Here is a 17,429-nt window from a genome sequence, read left to right as displayed (position 1 = left end):
ATTGGTTAAGCATTTGATTCTTGGTTTCAGCTCAGGTCACAATCTTGCGGTTCATGGGATCGAGCCCTGTGTCAGGCTGTGCACTGACAGTGTGGAGCCTGCTTGAGATTGTCTCTCTCCTTCCCTCTCTCTCTGTCCTTCTCTCTCTGCCCTGCTTGCTCAGTCATGCGTGCTCTCTCAAAATAAACAAACATTAAAAAAATCTCCTTGGGGTGGAACTGTGAATACGGGGTAAGAAGTCATATGAATGGGTACTTTTTAATTATTAAAAATGTAGACGTTCAGAGAAGAGTAACAGAAACATGCAGATGAATCATGGCCAATGTACTTCTCTATTTATTTAGGGTCCACGTTTTTTTCTGTCACTAGCAAAAGCTCAGTGGGACTGCGGGGAATGGAAAAATTAAGGCCTCTGTTTGGAGTTGGAGAAGCCAGTGGCAACCTTGTTTGCCATGAATTGAGTCCCTGCATAAGGAAACCTAGGCTCTGAGCATGAAGATCTGACCCACAAAGACCCATGACTGCCAGCCTGAGTGGGCATGGGCAGTGCTGGGTATGCCCTGGACAGTGTCATGTACGCACCCAAGGCGAGATCAGCTGGAGGCTACATCTGGCCGTGTGGAGGCAGGTGCCCATCAGGAAGATAATGCCCACGGAGGAATTGTAGGACATACATTGGGATAAAGCATCTCCATGGCATCCAACACAGAAAACCCAGGGCTCACTCTCTTGGGGGCATGAGATGAAAAACACAAATAGAAAACCATGGGAACCAGAGAGAGGACAGTCCATCTGAGCCTCCAGAGGGGACACAGAGGACAGGCCACAGAACTAGATCTCCCCAGAACTAGAAAAAATGACAAACTAATGACAGTCGTCTAAAGCTGTCTCTCGGGATGGATTTGGTCCTGAGGACAGAGCGAAAGCAGGTAGTCCGAAGAGTTACAAAGCAGCTCCCACATTTTCACCAGGCCCCCAATGCCTCTCTGGGACTTTCTCACCCATGGGACCATTCACGACGTTCCCCCATCCATCAGCTGCTGTGAGGGTCGATCCACTGAGAACAGTGAATGCAGGAGGCAGGGGTGAAGCCTGGAATGTGGGCCTGAAGCAGCACCCAGCCCAAAGGGGAGGCGAGGCTGAGCCCCAGCAGACGGAGACACGCACTCGGGCAGTAGACTCTGTCTCTTTGCTGCTGAACCCCTCAGGCTAGAGACAGTTGGGTGTCCGCAAAGGCTCATGGCCCGCAGCATTCGCCAGGTATGTTTGCCTCCAGAACCCTCCCCACCACCTGGATTTGCTCAAGGCCACAGTTGAGTCTGTGCCATATTGTTTGAACAGATACAAAACATGTAGAAAAGAAGCAGTGTGTTCAATCAGTTGAGTGTAAAGGAAGTACATAAACATTAATAGGGTGACATATCTGCTTTTCTTCACATATTTAAGACATTCTGTTAGACATCTATCAAAAAGGAAGTCTTAAGAAACAAAGACTAAAAGTATTTATTTTAAAGCTCAAAAGAATCCCAACAGGAAAAGTCTGGTAAGGGGCAGTTGTGGGGAGAGTGTCTCTAAGCCTAAGTGGGCTGGAGGACCAGGTGGGTCCCTTCCTTCCCACGGGGACGACATCCGGCTTCGAGTCCTTGCAGCAGATCCTGATCGCTGAGGCTGGGGCCCTGGCATCTGTGGGGAGGTTGTTTTGGGGTATCAGTAGGTTCCACTGAGGTGAGTGCTTTCTGGCATGAAGCCAAGGTATTGGGGGCCACCATCATTGTGGATGAGACCGGGGGCTTGCATGCAAAGTGTCTAATTTACTGGCTCTGTGGTCTGTTGACTCTGGCCAAGGCTAAAAACAGTCGTATGCAGGTTTCCTAAAATGACAGGCGCCGATGATCATATCCTAGTTTTGAGCAGACGCACATTTCCAGGGCAGGCTGGACTCTGGGGAGGGGGCCTCTAGGGAAAGAGGGTGGTGCTACTGCTCATTATTTTTATGCTAACCACCCTGTGCTGTATTTGAGTGGCATCTAGGTAGTGGTTTTGCAGTGTGTGTGTGTGTCTGTGTCTGTGTGTGTCAGAAAAACACAATATACAAGCACGGTTAAGAGTCACTTGGCTTTCCTGTACTCCCTTTCAATGGCACATTAGCATGTTACTATTTCTAATAATTACTGTAGGGAAGTGATCTTGAAATCCCGTCAATATAAAGATGTGGTTTTCTACACTAGTCCAGACGCAGGTAACCGTGTGAGTAAGCCATGTTTCCTGTCTGTCCCATTCAGTCGGTCCCAAACATCAGACAGTCTGTACAAATAATCAGTAAGTCAGGGGTGCCTAAGTGGCTCAGTCAGTTAAGTGTTCAACTTCTCACAGATGGTGGGTTCGAGCCCTGCATTGGGATCTGTGCTGATAGCTCAGAGCCTGGAGCCTGCTTCGGATTCTGTGTCTCCCTCTCCCTGCTTCCCCCCTGCTCGCTCTCTCTCTCTCTCTCTCTCTCTCTCTCTCTCTCACACACACACACACACACACACACACACACACATAAATAAACATTTTAAAAAATCAGTAAGGCAGAAATAGCCAAATTGGCCAGCTACGCGATGGAGCCGATGCTGTGCACTACGGTAGTGACACAGAAATGTGAGCCGGTGATCCTTGGAGACCCGTGCTTTCACTCTGTCGTTGATGAGACTTCTTTCCTTGTCGAGGTGACTTTCACAAGGTCTGTGACTGCCTTTTCGACACAGGTGACTTTAAAGTCTTGTCTCTGCCTGGCATCCATGTCTTCCAGACGGTTCAGGATCCCACTTTCCTTCCGCTCTGCCTACTCGGTACCTCCTGCCTCAAATCAAGACTCCAGGAGCAACCGCGCCTCTCACCTCTCCTTCTCCCACCAAGTCCCCAGCCTTCTCCAGTGGGATTTCTTTCTTTTTCATGTTGGGGGCATATTTTACAACCACTTGAGCTGCGTCTTGTGTTTGTAAGTCACTTCCTCATTCTGTCTTCTGAAAATGCTCTAATGTGATCTCTGAAAGTAATTTATTCCACCGTGCTGGGTTTTTTTTTTAAAGCTTATTTACTTATTTTGAGAGAGAGAACAAGAGAGAGACTCCCAAGCAGGCTCCACACTGTCAGCTCAGAGCCCGATATAGTCTCAATCCCACGAACCGTGAGATCACAACCTGAGCCGAAATCCAGCATTGCATACTTAACCGACTGAGCCACCCAGGTGCCCCCTGACCTTCTGTTTTGAGGAAGATGTCACTTTTAACTTTATGGAGAGCATACTGTGGAGAAAAATACCCCTGCATCTTGAGATTGCGGACTGCCTGAGAGTTATTTTTAGCGGGTCTGCTCATTACCTCCAGTGCTTTTTGTCTTTGGAACCCAGCAGTGAAGAGGTTTTAGGAGGCAGAGGATGGAAGCCATCTGGCTTAGGTATAGACCGTTCTCAGCTGTGGCTTAGCGAGGGAGGAAGTGGGAGCTTGAAGAGCTGGAGAAGGCACTTCCCCAGGGGAGGGCCTGGACCAGGAGCCTCAGCGCCACTGGGAACATGTGAGCAGGTGAAGATTCCAGGGTGGGGATCCTGAGACTCTCTGAACCAGAAACTTGCGGGGAGGGGTCGCTGTGCAATCTATGCTGACAAGCCCTCCAGGGGATTCCGGTTCATGCCAACTGCACAAACCATGGTTTCTGGATGTGGATGCTTACAAGCCAAGTGGCGCAGTGAGGTCCAGTGCCTACTAACAGTCATAATGGCTGCCATTACTGAGCCTCGACTCTGTGCCCCAGTGTCTCCTCTCAGCATCAGAGCAAGGGCAGCTGCGGATCTCCGTGGGCGTGGAGGAGGGAGGGCTTGAGGAACCCTGGAGGGAGGAAGACTTTTAAGAGAAAAGAAAAGTCCTTCTGGGAACTCAAGGGAGGAAATGCATCCAGCCGGAAGGGCAGGTGGTGGTCAGCCCTGCGGTCAGATATTCACTTGCTTCTCCTGGTGGAGGCTTCCCTGTCCCTACTCTGCAAGGGTGGCCTTTCCGACTGCTCCAGCTGCCTATGGCTCTTGTCCCCACCACGCCTCAGTCATCTGCCCTGGAGGGAGGAAAGGTTTCCCACCTGGATAACCAGGACGACAGAGCTGAGACAAGAAACATGGGTGGAAAACCCATTCTAAGTTAAAGTAGGTTGAGATTCCTTACTTGCTGGCAATAGGGTGGGTTAAATGCCCTGAAAACCCCTTCTGACACAGAGCATTTCAAAATGCTCGCTCTTATGTAATGATCACTTTTTTAAAAATGCTTCTTTACAGAGAGAGCATGAGCGAGCAGGGGAGGGACAGAGAGAGGGGGAGAGAGAATTCCAAACAGGCTCCTCGATGTCGGCACAGAGCCTGACACAAGGCTTCATCCCACAGACTCTGAGATCATGGCCTGAGATGAAATCAAGAGTCGGATGCTTCCCCAGGCGCCCCCCACACAGTGATCATTTTAAATGCACAGCTGCTCTTGCAAGAGAGCAAATGATATCACATTGGCCTAAAAATGGGAACAAAGGCACAGAATAGAAAGGCAAGGAGAGCCAAGAGGGCCCAGGCTCTGTTCCCACGAGCCTGTCCTGGAGCCTCCTGCACAAAGACCCTCAAGAGAGAGACCCTGTCAACAAAATGGAGGGGTGGAAGGAAGCAGCACCAGCAGAGGGAGAGGCCAGAGGAAATTTTCAGTCACTCTTCGCAGGGAGGCCTGTAAGTCCAGGGTGGGGAAGAAACATTAGCAGTAGCCTCAAATTCCACTGAAAACCCGTAGCCTCTTGTTGAACCCAGCCAGAGACCGGAGCAATCAAGGCATGCTGTTGTGGCTCCTCAGGTCTCTCGACAGGAGCACCAAGGCGTGAAGGAAAAAAGATATCTTTACACCCATCAGCCTGAAGCCTTAACTATGTTTTTGTAGGTGTTACAGGTGGTAAAACTTTAGAAATTATCAATAAGGACACAGAAAGACAGGCTAACCAAGAACGTTGTAATCTAACCCCCATTACAGAAAGGAAAAAAAACAGCAGAAAGTCTTTTTCTCTTTAGTTTTATTTTTTTAATGTTTTATTTATTTTTGAGAGAAAGAGAGACACTGTGAGCAGGGGAGGATCAGAGAGAGAGAGACACAGAATCCCAGGACAGGCTCCAGGCTCTGAGCTGTCAGCACAGAGCCCGACACAGGGCTCAAATCCACAAACCATAAGATCATGACCTGAGCCGAAGTCGGACGCTTAACCAACTGAGCCACCCAGGCGCCCCTCTTTAGCTTTCTTAAAAACATCTCCTAGAGTGTTTTCTTGCAGTGACAGTTTGGTCTGTGCCCACCTCCACGTTTTGCTACAACCAAAGGTGAGGGAGAACACTTGGTCAGATGACACATGTTCATTTAATCAAAAGAGGGAGAAAGGACAGTCTGAATTTGAGGACAAACTGAAATGGTTACTTTCATGAAAGACAGGGAGTACATTAATGGGTGCTAATAACAGCTCTCTATAATCCTACGAAAATATTCTACATCAGGTCACCTTGATGCCAACATTGGATCAGGAGCAATGGCTGAACAGAGCATTCCGGAAAGCTAAGCCAAAGTAGACCACACATTTTGTTCTGTCGAGTCTAGTGATAAGGGATGGAACGTGGAAGAAATTAGCGGAAGAAACAGATGGTATTTTTCTTAGATTGCCTATCTGAAATGGCAACGTGACTCACCTTTGCTTCATGCCAGACCTGACTCACAGTCCATTCAAAATCGAGTCCCTTGGCAGCTTGGCAAGTCTCTGAACGTCAGATTTTCGGAGGTGTTGATTAAATACAATTCATGTGCTTTAATACTCTAGACAACCTGGAGACAGGGTTTCTATTTTGATGACGAAAGGTAAAGCATCAGCTTTGTTCTTGCCAACATAAAGTACATGCTTCCTTCAGATGTGAGGCCCCAGAAATATATTGGTACGAATGGCCTAAGGTTTTTTTCTCAAAAGCATTTTAGAATATACTGCCGTCCCCTGATGAATGGAATCAAGACTTGTTCCATACAACATGGAAGAAAATCATGTCACTTAGAAAAGTTTAAATGTAGGTATTCTCAGTGAAATGTATTACTTGATGAAAAGAACCCTAATTTGACTCTCGCCTAATGCATGATTTTGTGTGATTTTGAATGGACTTGCCCCTTTAATGGGCCTGGCAGAATAAGTTTCTGCAACACTTACCCTCAGGGATAGATGAAATAATTTGTTGGCTGGGGCTTCTTTTATAATTTGCAAAATAGGAGTCATGATATCTACACTAGAGAGGACATTGGATTAAATTGGAGCCAGGTAAATAGAATATCTGCAGCCACTTTCAAATATCAGCGTTGGACTATACTCTCTGGGAGTAATTAGTCAATGGTCTAATATTTTAGGTGACTTTTATAGCCAGACATCAGCATAAAGACATCAGCCTGTATTTCCTAAAACAGGCATATGACAACACAATGAAGCTTTAGTTTTAAGATGACTGAGCTTAATGAAGGACAGTCAACCATTATGGCTGCTTCGGGAAACGAGATACCTCATCCCAATGGAGTCCTTTCCTGAAGGTGACTTTCCTCCCTGCCCCGTGGAATTCTGCTTAGCCCTATCTGTCATAGGGCTTTCCGTTGTGTCCTAAGGAAACAGTGATGTTCCCATGAGCAAAAGAAATCCACTCCCTCTTGTTTTTGACACCATCATTTAGACACATGAAAATAGTCAAGAACCAGTAAACAATCTTTTTCTATCTTAATGCATGAAAGAAGAACAACAAACTGATCAGGGGAGCCGACCCCAAAGGAAGTAGAATTATTTAGGAAACAGAAAAGAACTTTCAATATTTTTTATCTTTGCTTCAGAGAATTATAATAGACCATCACATACATAAAACAAGAGCAGGGAATTATTCAAAAATAAATGAATTAAAGGACATCCAAAACCTCATGGAAATTAAATACACAGACAAATTCTGGTGAACTGTTTGATATTCACAGATAAAGAGGACACACCAGCTTCAAGAAATAAGGTTATATATAGTCGAAAAGAAGCATACTAGCCTACAGGTTCTCATCTGTGAGACAGGATGCCAGAAAAGAAGGAAGCAAGAATAGAATCTTGAAGAAGGATTGTGATCTGAATCTTGTGTGGACTTAGCCATACTGATCATCAAGGATATGGATTAAATGAAGACAGTCTTCAGACATGAGAGGGCTTAGAGAGTAACCAGATCCAAATTAGATTGTCCTGAAAAATACAACTACTCAAACATGTAATCCAAATCATGGAAAATAAATCTAGAAAAGGGAAAGGTGTGATATACAACTGTTGCAGTTCATAAAAGTTCCTATAATGGAAACACCATAATGTAAAATAGTGATCTATTTTAATTTGCATTTTATATTTTTATACTATACTTATAGTCATGTCCTAATTAATGTATATATTATATATTTAAACAATATATGTATATATTATAATTACATATTTTAAATTTCTAGTTAATATGCTAGTAAACATATTAACATATCTAGTATTTGTAGTAAATATTTTGATATTACGGTATTTATTATAGTTAATACATATTATAGGTACACTGATGAATTATCATGATAATTTACATGTTGATTAAACAGGACTCTTTAGTTCCAAGAGACAGAAACATGTCTTGAACTGGTCAAGAGAAGTGGGTTTTTGTAGGAGTTTTTTGGCTCACATAACTGGGAATTCTAAGAGATGAATCTTCATTGTGGTCATGGCTGAGTCCAGGTACCCAGTTACTCTCTTAGGACTATGTTTTTTCTCCCATCCCTGGACAAGCTCTCTCCACGTGCTAGTCCAAATGACTATCCAAGACGCCCGCATCCCATTGACTCCAGCCCAATGAGACCAGCTTACCCAGGAACTCTGGTGGAAAGGTCCGGAGACAGGCCTTGATTCGGTCAGCTGAGCGCACGTGCCCTTCTTTGGCCTATTGTTGTGAGCATGGTTTAAATTGGCCAGATTTTGGTTCATCCCATGCTCATCCTCCATGGCCCGGGGTAGTTAGGAGCAGTCATTAGACTCACCCAGATGTTGAGAAATAGATTAACCACAGGAAGGAGGAATTCATTTAGCACTAACAAGGAGGGGGATAGTGCTGGTCAGACAAAACAGCAGCTGTCGCCTATATATGTCTGAACAGAACAGTGACTGGAACCCAGCCGTGCCTTACAGTGGTGGAAATTGACAGTTTCCCTCCCCATTTCTCTGGGCACATTAGGATTCTAGGATTAAACATACATCTCAGGCTCTGGAGAAATATGGGTTGATGGATATGGAGAGTACATCACGTGACTCTTAAGAGAATCCAGATTCCAGAGACTCTGTTTTATATCCATTAGTTCTTTCAAAGTCTTCATTATCCTGCCTTCTTAAAGAAAATTGTGTATGTGTGTTCATGTGTGTGTGTGTAATGATCCTCTATAGTGAACTGGCTGTACTGTTACTGACATTGTTCAGCAGCTTTGAAGGTCCCAGGTCTGTGGGCTTTCAGGACAAGAATACTAACTTAAATGTTAAATAGTGTCCATCCAACTAAAGAATCTACCATTTCAAAGAGGACTGAATACCTAAGCTTTTGAGCAAACTACCTAAGGAATGAATTAGAGGAAAAGAAGGTAGGCAGATTAGGGCCAACAGCCAAGGCAGAATCCATATAATTCTGGTGACAGAGGGTCTCCTCAGAACCCAACCTCTTCCCCCGAACATCCGCACATGAGTGCACCCATGTGGACATGCCACAGGAGACACCCTAGAGTCCAGCCACCTCATACTGTACCCAACGTTTCCCTTTCGGCTCCACGTTTCCATGTTTTTGCCCAATGTTTGATCCTTCTGTCCTCCACCTGCCCAAACCATGCTTGTTTCAAGACCCCGTTCAGTGGTCACTGTCTCGTCCTCTCTAGTTAGAAGGAACAACCCTCTTCTGTCTTCCTGTGGCATTTCCCATGTGCTCCATACCCCTGCTTGTGTGTGTCGGTGGGTGTAACCTGGAGGATGCATTTCCCTGGGAGAACCAACCAAGACTTTCCAAGGAAGCCACTGCCAGAGGTTATGCCACCATGTCTTCTTCCTTATAAGCAAGATGCCTGGGAATTCACCTGCTAGGAGCCTCGATGCACACATCCCCCCAGCTCTACTCAGAGGAAGGCCTTTCTCCTCCCTCATGGAAAACAGGTGTGGCACTCAGCCATCAGGAATCTCACTTGGGTGCAGTTCCCTGAGAGGGACCGACCTATTCTTGATGCCCCCCACAAGAGGACAAATGGAATTCTTCATAGAGGGTTGACCAGGTAGGAAGTCAAAGGACTTAGTTGGCAGCAAATCCTTTTGACCATCAGGTGGCTTCCAACTTTCCTTTCCAACCAAACTGACAAAGAATATAATTGTGTCATTGGGATTATAGATTGTTAGGCATAAATTTTGTGACAGATCAATTAAGTGATATATCACAGAGGAAAAGTTTAAAAGCTTAATTGACCAATACTTGCTTGTGTGACAAGGTTTCCCAGTGCTTAATGTCAATGAGAATGAAAAATATGAGCTAGGTTTATGCCAGACTCTGCCTCATGCTAGTGATAAATAATATAGTCATTTTATTTATTTATTTTGAGAGACAGAGAGAGTGAGGGAGGGGTAAAGAGAGAGGAAGGGAGACAGAGAGAGAGAATCCCAAGAAAACTCCACGCAGAGTGTGATACCAGGCTTGATCTCATGAACCACGAGATCATGACCTGAGCCAAAATTAAGAGTTGGATGCTTAACCAACTGAGCCACTCAGGCTCAGAAGTTAATAGAAGAAAGCCTCATCTAGCTCATTACGAGATGTGCTTTCAATGAAATTTTACCTTTTTGTTTAAATTTAAAAATAGTTATGCAATTTGTATTGACTGCTTTCTATTCATGGTCCCAGTGATAACCACTCAGCATAGAAAAAGAATTAAACACTGCCATCTTACAGTGAGAGGAAATAATCAAATTTTAATTTATATACATATCTTATACAAAGAAATCTGATTAATTTAAAAAAAAAAACCTTTGAGTGTAAAGGAGTTAATTAGGATGAGATTCTGTGGGGTCATAGAATAGAAACAAGTTCAAGAAAAATGAGATACATGCTCTAAAACACTGTCTATTCAAAGGAGAATTTGCTCACTCTCGCTCCTTTTTACATGGTGACTACCGGGCATCAACATGCTGTAACATTCAGATTCTTTTGATTACACTGAAAAACAATGTAACACTTTTTAAAGTATTGATATATACAGTGCAGTAGAAATCACATCTGTTGCAACCATCAAACTCAAGATGGAAATTTTCAGGTGTCAATGAAAAATGTTAGGGCTACATGATGGTTCAAGATTATTTGGGGATGTATATGACAAAAATTATTGACAAATGCATATCAGTGTTTGTCACTGATATGTGAAACACTGATCCAAGAGCACTTTGCCAGTATCTCCCCTATTTTTCCCTTTATTCCCAGTACTTAGAACATAGAGAATTAGATCAGAGTAGTGGGTGATGAAAGACCGGCATCAGTTATTGGCTATGAATAGCATGCGGAAATCTATGAGGTGAAGAAGAATCCTACTGGTCCATACCAATGTGGTAGAAGTGACCTTTGGGAAATCTCCCTTAGTCACTACTACCAAGAGAGCATGATTTAGGGTACAAGATCTTTCACTTGAGTTCAATAAAATCACTCAAAACTGAATCCATTACAAAAGTCCTTGGAAGATCCATATATTTAGTGTTCAAAATTTTCCTTGGTGACTCTATAAATGAAAAACTCAATGAAACTGGTACTGAACAGAACATGATGGTGTTCACCTTGAGCAACTAGAACCCTTAAGTTAACCTTTTCTTCTTTATACCTTAGCTAGAGAAATTTCCAGAAGCTGTCATTGAGATAGAAGGGCACTTGAACCATGGGATTATAAAATTTAGGTGGAGGGCAGTGAAGGGGTTAGTATTCCTTAGGGTCTATGGCTATTCATTTGGAAGAGAATTTAATCAAGAATTTATATTAGGCTTCTGCTAAAGACAAATTAAGTGTGGTTTTCACATTTGCAAAAATCCTGCAATGATAACTTTTTAGCTCAAAAAGGTTGTTCACGCCTTAAGAGAAAAACAGACTTGCCAGAGAATTAAATAAAATCATGAGCTACACTTTTAGGGCCAACAGAAGACAGCAGAAACGATATTGACAATGACATATCCCTTGTACAACTCCTAATTAGTCCCTGGTCAACTGTCCAAAGAAACTTTGCATCTTACATTTAAATTCGGAATTTCAGAAAACAGTAGTATTCTGTACCTAGAAGGGATTTTAGAGCTCATCAGAGCCACATGATTATTTTACAGAAAGTTATAAAGTCTGTTCCAAGTTCACAGTAGAACTTGGACCTGAATGTGGGATTCCAGCTCTAACCCAGCCCTTCTTGTGCTGCCCCTGGATTTCAGGCTGGAATCCCCAGACCATTGGCTCCATGGAATCAGGGGCTAAGTGAGGGAGGTGAGGGGTGCACAGAGAGATCTAGAGGGCCCCATACATAATAGCCAAAGCCACTCAAAAGTATGTTTTGGGCTTCTATTTAGAATCAATAAAGAAAAAAAAAAGTCTCCTGCACCATTATCTTATTCAGAAATTGTCAAAACATGTTCCAGCTCCCAGGGTTAGCAATAGGAACCAACCCGGAGGAGACTCGAAACGGGGCAGGGCGAGGGAGGTGGGGATTTCTAATTCTAAGCAAAGATTCTCAGACCGACGGGGTTGACTGCAGACAGACATGAAAACCACACGGAGCCAGCTTGGAGCCTCACAGGAATGTTCCTTCCTATCTCCAGATCGGGGCCGTCTTTGACGTCTCCCCCAGCAGTGTTTCAGCAAGTTGTTTGCACAGGTCTGAGTGCTTACACGTGCTGAGCTCTCCTTGGCCAGTCCCCTGAGGTGGGTGCCTTCTCCCTGGGCCTTTATGCCCATGTCCCTCCCATGCCTGGGTGACGGCCCTCCTGACAGCAGGGCCGCCCTTACCTGCTCCTGCCCCATGCCGGCTTTCTGAACCCCAGGGGGCGGCACATGGGGGGGGCCCTCACTGAACACCTGTCCCGTGGGTTCAAGGATGCAGTGACCCAGGCCCTGGGAAGGCAATCCATTAGAAAGGACTCGCCTCAGGCAAGAGTAGAGCTCCAGTAACTGCAGTCTTTACTGTATATTGTTAGAATGGTTTCACACATCCACGCCAAATATAGACTTCTCACACCTTGTCGACTTAGGTTTGCAGTTGGCTTAATTTAGAGCAGTGACTTTCAACTTTTTTTTTTTTTTTTTTTTTTTTTTTTTGCTTCCAAACATCTGTGGGATATAAAGCAAGCCCAGGCTAGCATTCTGGATCTCAACTGGAGAGAAAGAGGATGGGGCGGGCTTGGCATCACCCTCCCCCACCATCCACCAGGGATGTATTCCTAGTGTCCAGGCCACATGTGTGCCCGGAGGACACCCTGGCCGCAAGTGGTCCTGAAGCCTCCACCAGGGGCCGGTTGAGGGTTCTGCTTCAGGGAGCAGACCCCTGGGGTTACTTGGGGTTACTTCATGCTCGGGTGACCCCTGGGGTGGGAAGAGGGGGACCAGGGCTGGACCGAGCACCTGTTTGGGACCCTGCTGTGTACGGACACCTCCCTCTGACCCACCAGCCCCCCTTCACCTGTGCAGACACACCTTGAGTTGGCATTAGCAGATGACACTGTGGGTCTTCATGTACGTGTCTGTCCCCTTGTACAGGAGACCCCAGACTGCCGAGACACTTGGGCCAGAAATCTGCATCCCAGGTCCACTAGACTGTGGTCAGGCATCACATTCAGCCCTCACCACAGTCCTGCAGTGGGGCCCAGGAGCCCGCCTCTCAGAAGGAACCAAGGCGGTGGGGTCTAGCCCCTGCCCTGGTAGCCATTTGGCTGCTTTGTCCAGATCTGAATGCAGGGCTCTGGGACCCGAACCCCGCCTGCTCTTTCACCATGTCCCACACCACATAGGAGGAAAAGTGTGAATTGAATTGACCTACTTGTTCAGCGACGGTGACAAAAGGGAAGGCAGGACACAGGGGTCTGGCCTGGCCATCTGGACTGCCGTTAGTGGCTGTGCAGTGGAGCCCCTCTGAGTGGGGTCCACCCCCGGAATGCCATCTCAGGACAGAGCCACCAGCTGTGCAGACAGAGCGGCCGGCAGCCGTCCGAGGTATGACAGCTCGTCAGCAAGCCAGTGGCAGGAACGGTCTGGTCGTGTTCATCTGGACGCAGTGTTTCTTCTCCAGATAGGCCCCTCTCATTAAGAGCCTTGCAACAAAAGCCAGGAAAAAACACTGAGAGAAGGCGGGTATTGTTAAAAGTGTTCGCTGCGTTCAGGACACATCGCCTTGGGCATTTGTGCCTCTAAACAATTCCTCCTTTGTGTTCCGGTCTTTCCTTTCCAGCTCTGTTGTGAAATGTCTTTTTTTTTTCTCATTTTTGTTTTTTTTGTTTATTTCATTGTCCGAAATCTCAAATAAGCCAGCCCCTTAAGGAATGTTCTCCTTGGTGCTCTTTTGGGTTCATTCATTCTACATTGCTAAGTCTGCCATCCTGTTAAAAGCCTGTCACTGGGAGGCCATCGCTGAACTCTTGGTGCGTGATCGTGTGCAGTGAGCTCTGGGCGCGCCTACGGCCTTGATTCATTGTAGCGAATCCAACAGTGACGTGTTGGAGAAGTGGTTTTAAAACAAGATACCCTGAAACTACAACACAGCACAGTCCTTGCTTCCTGGACCATCATGGACAGTGCTGAGATCGTATGTCTGGAGGTTTAAAATCTGTTTCCACATTCAATTAAAAGTAAACAAGTCTGGTGTGCAGCTGATCCAGGGTCGTGTCCGCCCATCCTGCTGCAGGCATGGAACGTTCAGGGACCTTAGGGAACCTGGAGGCTCGCTGTACTCACCTACTGAATGTATCTCTGAAGACCTTGCTTAGTAGATGGCCACAGTGTTCCCCATCGTTCATATTTAAGTTTAACCCCCACTCTGATCGTTGCAAATCTCTGCACCTCGTTCTTTCTGCCACAATACGTCTCACTCAGTGCTAACAGGGACAAGAGAACCGCAACGAAAGACACTTTCTTTCTGGTCCTTTCTAATTTTTCTCAGAGGTAGTCCTCCAGTCTCACCTTTTCTTTGGACCAAAGCTTCCTGTCCATGTAAAAGATGAAGGGGGAAAATAAGATAAAAACGAAGCAGGGGAGCCAGATGCTGACAGAGCATGTCGCTTAATACGTTAGGGCAGATTTCGAATGCTTATACGAAACATTTTTCAGAAGTTCCCAAATGGTATTATTTATGTCTAATTTTGTTTATATTTGGGAACGATTATTTTTAAATGAACTCCTTTTAAGACAACTTCAGTCAAAGCAAGGGTCAGGCTGGAAACCACTGTATACACTGTGTCATTTGTCTGAATTTTTTAATGTGTCTGCGCGGAGTCACACACGGATAAAAAGCCAAAAGGCTGGTCCGGAACGTGCTGACATTTGACAGCAAGTTTTGCTCTCGATCACATAGACACATACAGCTTCCTCCAAGTTATAAGATGCTTCTGGAGGAAGCTGTTGAGTTGGATCAGTCGTGCTGTATTCTTAGCACCATGAATTCCACCATCCGGGGGAGGCAGGCAGGTTGGCGTTATGCTTGCTCCGTGGTGAACTAACGTGCTGTCTGACCTGTCCTTGCCGTGTTTTGTCCAGTGAACCTACCCCTGGGGCCCAGCAGTCCCCGCGGCACAGACAGGGCCCCACCCGTGCCATTGGAGGCCGAGGAGACCGTGTCTGTGGGCAGCTGTTTCACCTCCGAAGACACAACCGAAGACTCAGGAGTGGTGAGCTCCCCATCAGACATCGTCTCCCTGGATTCCCAGCAGGACAGCGTGAAGTCCAAAGATAAGTGGACCATGGACCAGGAAGACAGCAGTGACCAAGATCTGGCTGGGACCCCAGAGCTGGGGCCCCAGAAGAGCCCCCTGTGGGAGAGGAACAGCTCTGGGAGATGGCGATCCAGGTGAGTCATGGGACAGCTGGAGAGGGAGGGCCCAAGCTGGACTCGAGGAGAAAGGACTTTGATTCGTGGTGACCCAACAAGTGCATTCCAGGTGCTCTCCTAGGCCGCCGCTCCCTGATTCAGGGCTCACTATCCACAGCCGTGTCTTTCGGCTCTTTCTAGACATGCAGGGGTTTATAAGTACAGTGAAACCTTGAACTGCAGGTAACTTGTTCTGCAAGTGTTCTGCAAGACGAGCAAATATTTCTAATAAATTTTCACTTGAGAAACGAGTGAAGTCTTGCCATACAAGGCATATGTGACACCAAACATCACACAATCACAACAGAGCCAATGGTTCTTGAAATTCGCTTTGACATAAGATCGCTTTGGATGACAAGCGTGTTTCCGGAACGAATTGTGCTCTGAACCAAAGTCTTATTGTAATACCTAAGAGTAGCTAGTTTGGTTTTCCTTTTGTGTAAATAAGACCATAATCTCAGTGCCCCTTGTTTCACTCAAGATCACGTTTTTAAGATTGATTCATGACAATACATGTCTTATTAGTTCATTTATTGTTCTTTTTTTTTTAATTTTTTCTTTTTAGAGAGGGAAACAGCTCACTATCGGGGCAAGGGGGCATGGAGTCTGACGTGGGACTCTATCCCATGATCCTGGGATCATGACCTGAACCGAAATCAAGAGTCAGACTTCAACTGGCTGAGCCTCGTGGGGACCCCTTATTTTTCTTTTGAACTTTTAACTTTAATGGGCACTGAGGTCATTCTGGTTTTCCACACCACTGGAAACAGTGAGGAAGCTGTACCTATGTCCCTGTTCTCAAGTAGAGAGTTTTCTAGAAGAGAAAATATTAAACATTCAGAAAAAGTCATCTTCAACTATGGCCTCTTGGCCAGTTGCTCTCCACCATGGTTGTCTGGCTTCCATACCCTCCAGGGCCTCTAATGGCCTGCCAGTCCTCAACTACAGCAGCACCTGTCATCAGCAGACCTCATGCACTCACCGGCCCTATAGGTTCAAATGGCATTTCATGTGCTTTTTAATTTACAATTTTCTGATCGGTAAGAATGAGCGTCTTGTCATGTGTACATTAGCATAGGAATTGTCTTTTCATAGACTGTTCTTTAAAAAAAAAACCTGGGATTTTACTTTTTTTTAAAAAATTCAGGGCGCCTTGGTGGTTCAGCCAGTTAAGCATCTGACTCTTGGTTTCAACTCAGGCCATGATCTCACATCTCGTGAATTTGAGCCCTGCATCAGGCTCTGCACTGACAGTGTGGAGCCTGTTTGAGGTTCTCTCTCTCTCCCTCTCTCTCTGCCCCTCCTCTGCTCATTTCTCTCTCTCACTCTCTCAAAATAAATAAACATTTAGAAAATAAATAAATAATAAAAAACTTAAAGTTCATCAATTTCTTCTTAATCTATAAATCAGTTCTTGACTACCCACAGAGTCTTCAAGACTGTGGCTTGAATGTAACTTTGTGTTTTTTCATTGCATAAAAATTGCTTTTTAATTTTAGTATTGTCAAAGTTGTCCCCTTCCCCAGAATGCAGGAATTCCTTTGCATATTTGAGAACCCTTTCTAAACACATCCTGAAGGACTGAAGATTATCTGAATTTCTCATAAAAGCTTAGTGTTGCATTCTCATATCTGGGCTTCTCAACAACCTGGGTTTATTTTCAGGTGTGATGTGGAGAAGGAAATCTATTTTTTCCCACTGACTCCTAGCTCTACCCTGGTTTCCTTGTATGCCCCTGGCATTCCTTTCCCTAGCTGGGTTCTTTCTTTGCCCTGCAATTCTCCCCAGGACCCACTGTCTTCGGTTTCTTCATTCTTACACAGAAAGGCAGGTTGATTCTCTGTAACCCATTGGTTTTTTCACCCTTTAGGTAATTTTAAGAAACAGTCCACACAAACGATGTTTTGGAAATACTAACAAAAATAAAGTAGAATAAGAGCATCAATCCCATAAGCCAATCACCAAAATAAATCAATGCCTTTGTATTTGTCACGTGTTGTTACAACTGAACACACAAATCTTTACCTGGTTAATGTAATTGTCAATAATAATTTATTTGGATTTATTCTTGCCCAAGGATTTATCACAAGCATTGTACCATTTGTTAATTACACTCTCTAACAATTTTAATGTGTAGCTCATCAGTCTTAAGGGCAATATCAAGGCAATATTTATATTTCACTCTCTGGAAAATTAAAAGGTGGCCCTTACTCTATTCTTCCCCCCCCCCCCGCGCTGCCCCCTTCCCCC

At 45.2% G+C, this 17,429-nt stretch overlaps 1 protein-coding gene across 1 annotated transcript in view; it reads left to right on the top strand.

Annotated features, from left to right (window-relative positions):
• COBL (cordon-bleu WH2 repeat protein) overlaps positions 1 to 17,429 on the top strand; it is a 153,347-nt gene that overhangs the window by 116,267 nt on the left and 19,651 nt on the right. Inside the window, exon 10 of the mRNA XM_029926284.1 lies at positions 14,849 to 15,158. Coding sequence (XP_029782144.1) covers positions 14,849 to 15,158 — 310 coding nt within the window. The remainder of the gene's footprint in view (positions 1 to 14,848; positions 15,159 to 17,429) is intronic.

The sequence above is a fragment of the Suricata suricatta genome, chromosome 2 (assembly GCF_006229205.1).
Source record: "Suricata suricatta isolate VVHF042 chromosome 2, meerkat_22Aug2017_6uvM2_HiC, whole genome shotgun sequence".
Classification (NCBI taxonomy): Eukaryota; Metazoa; Chordata; class Mammalia; order Carnivora; family Herpestidae; genus Suricata; species Suricata suricatta.
The sequence above is the reverse complement of the archived record's forward strand: the minus strand, read 5'-3'. Positions and strand labels throughout refer to the sequence as shown.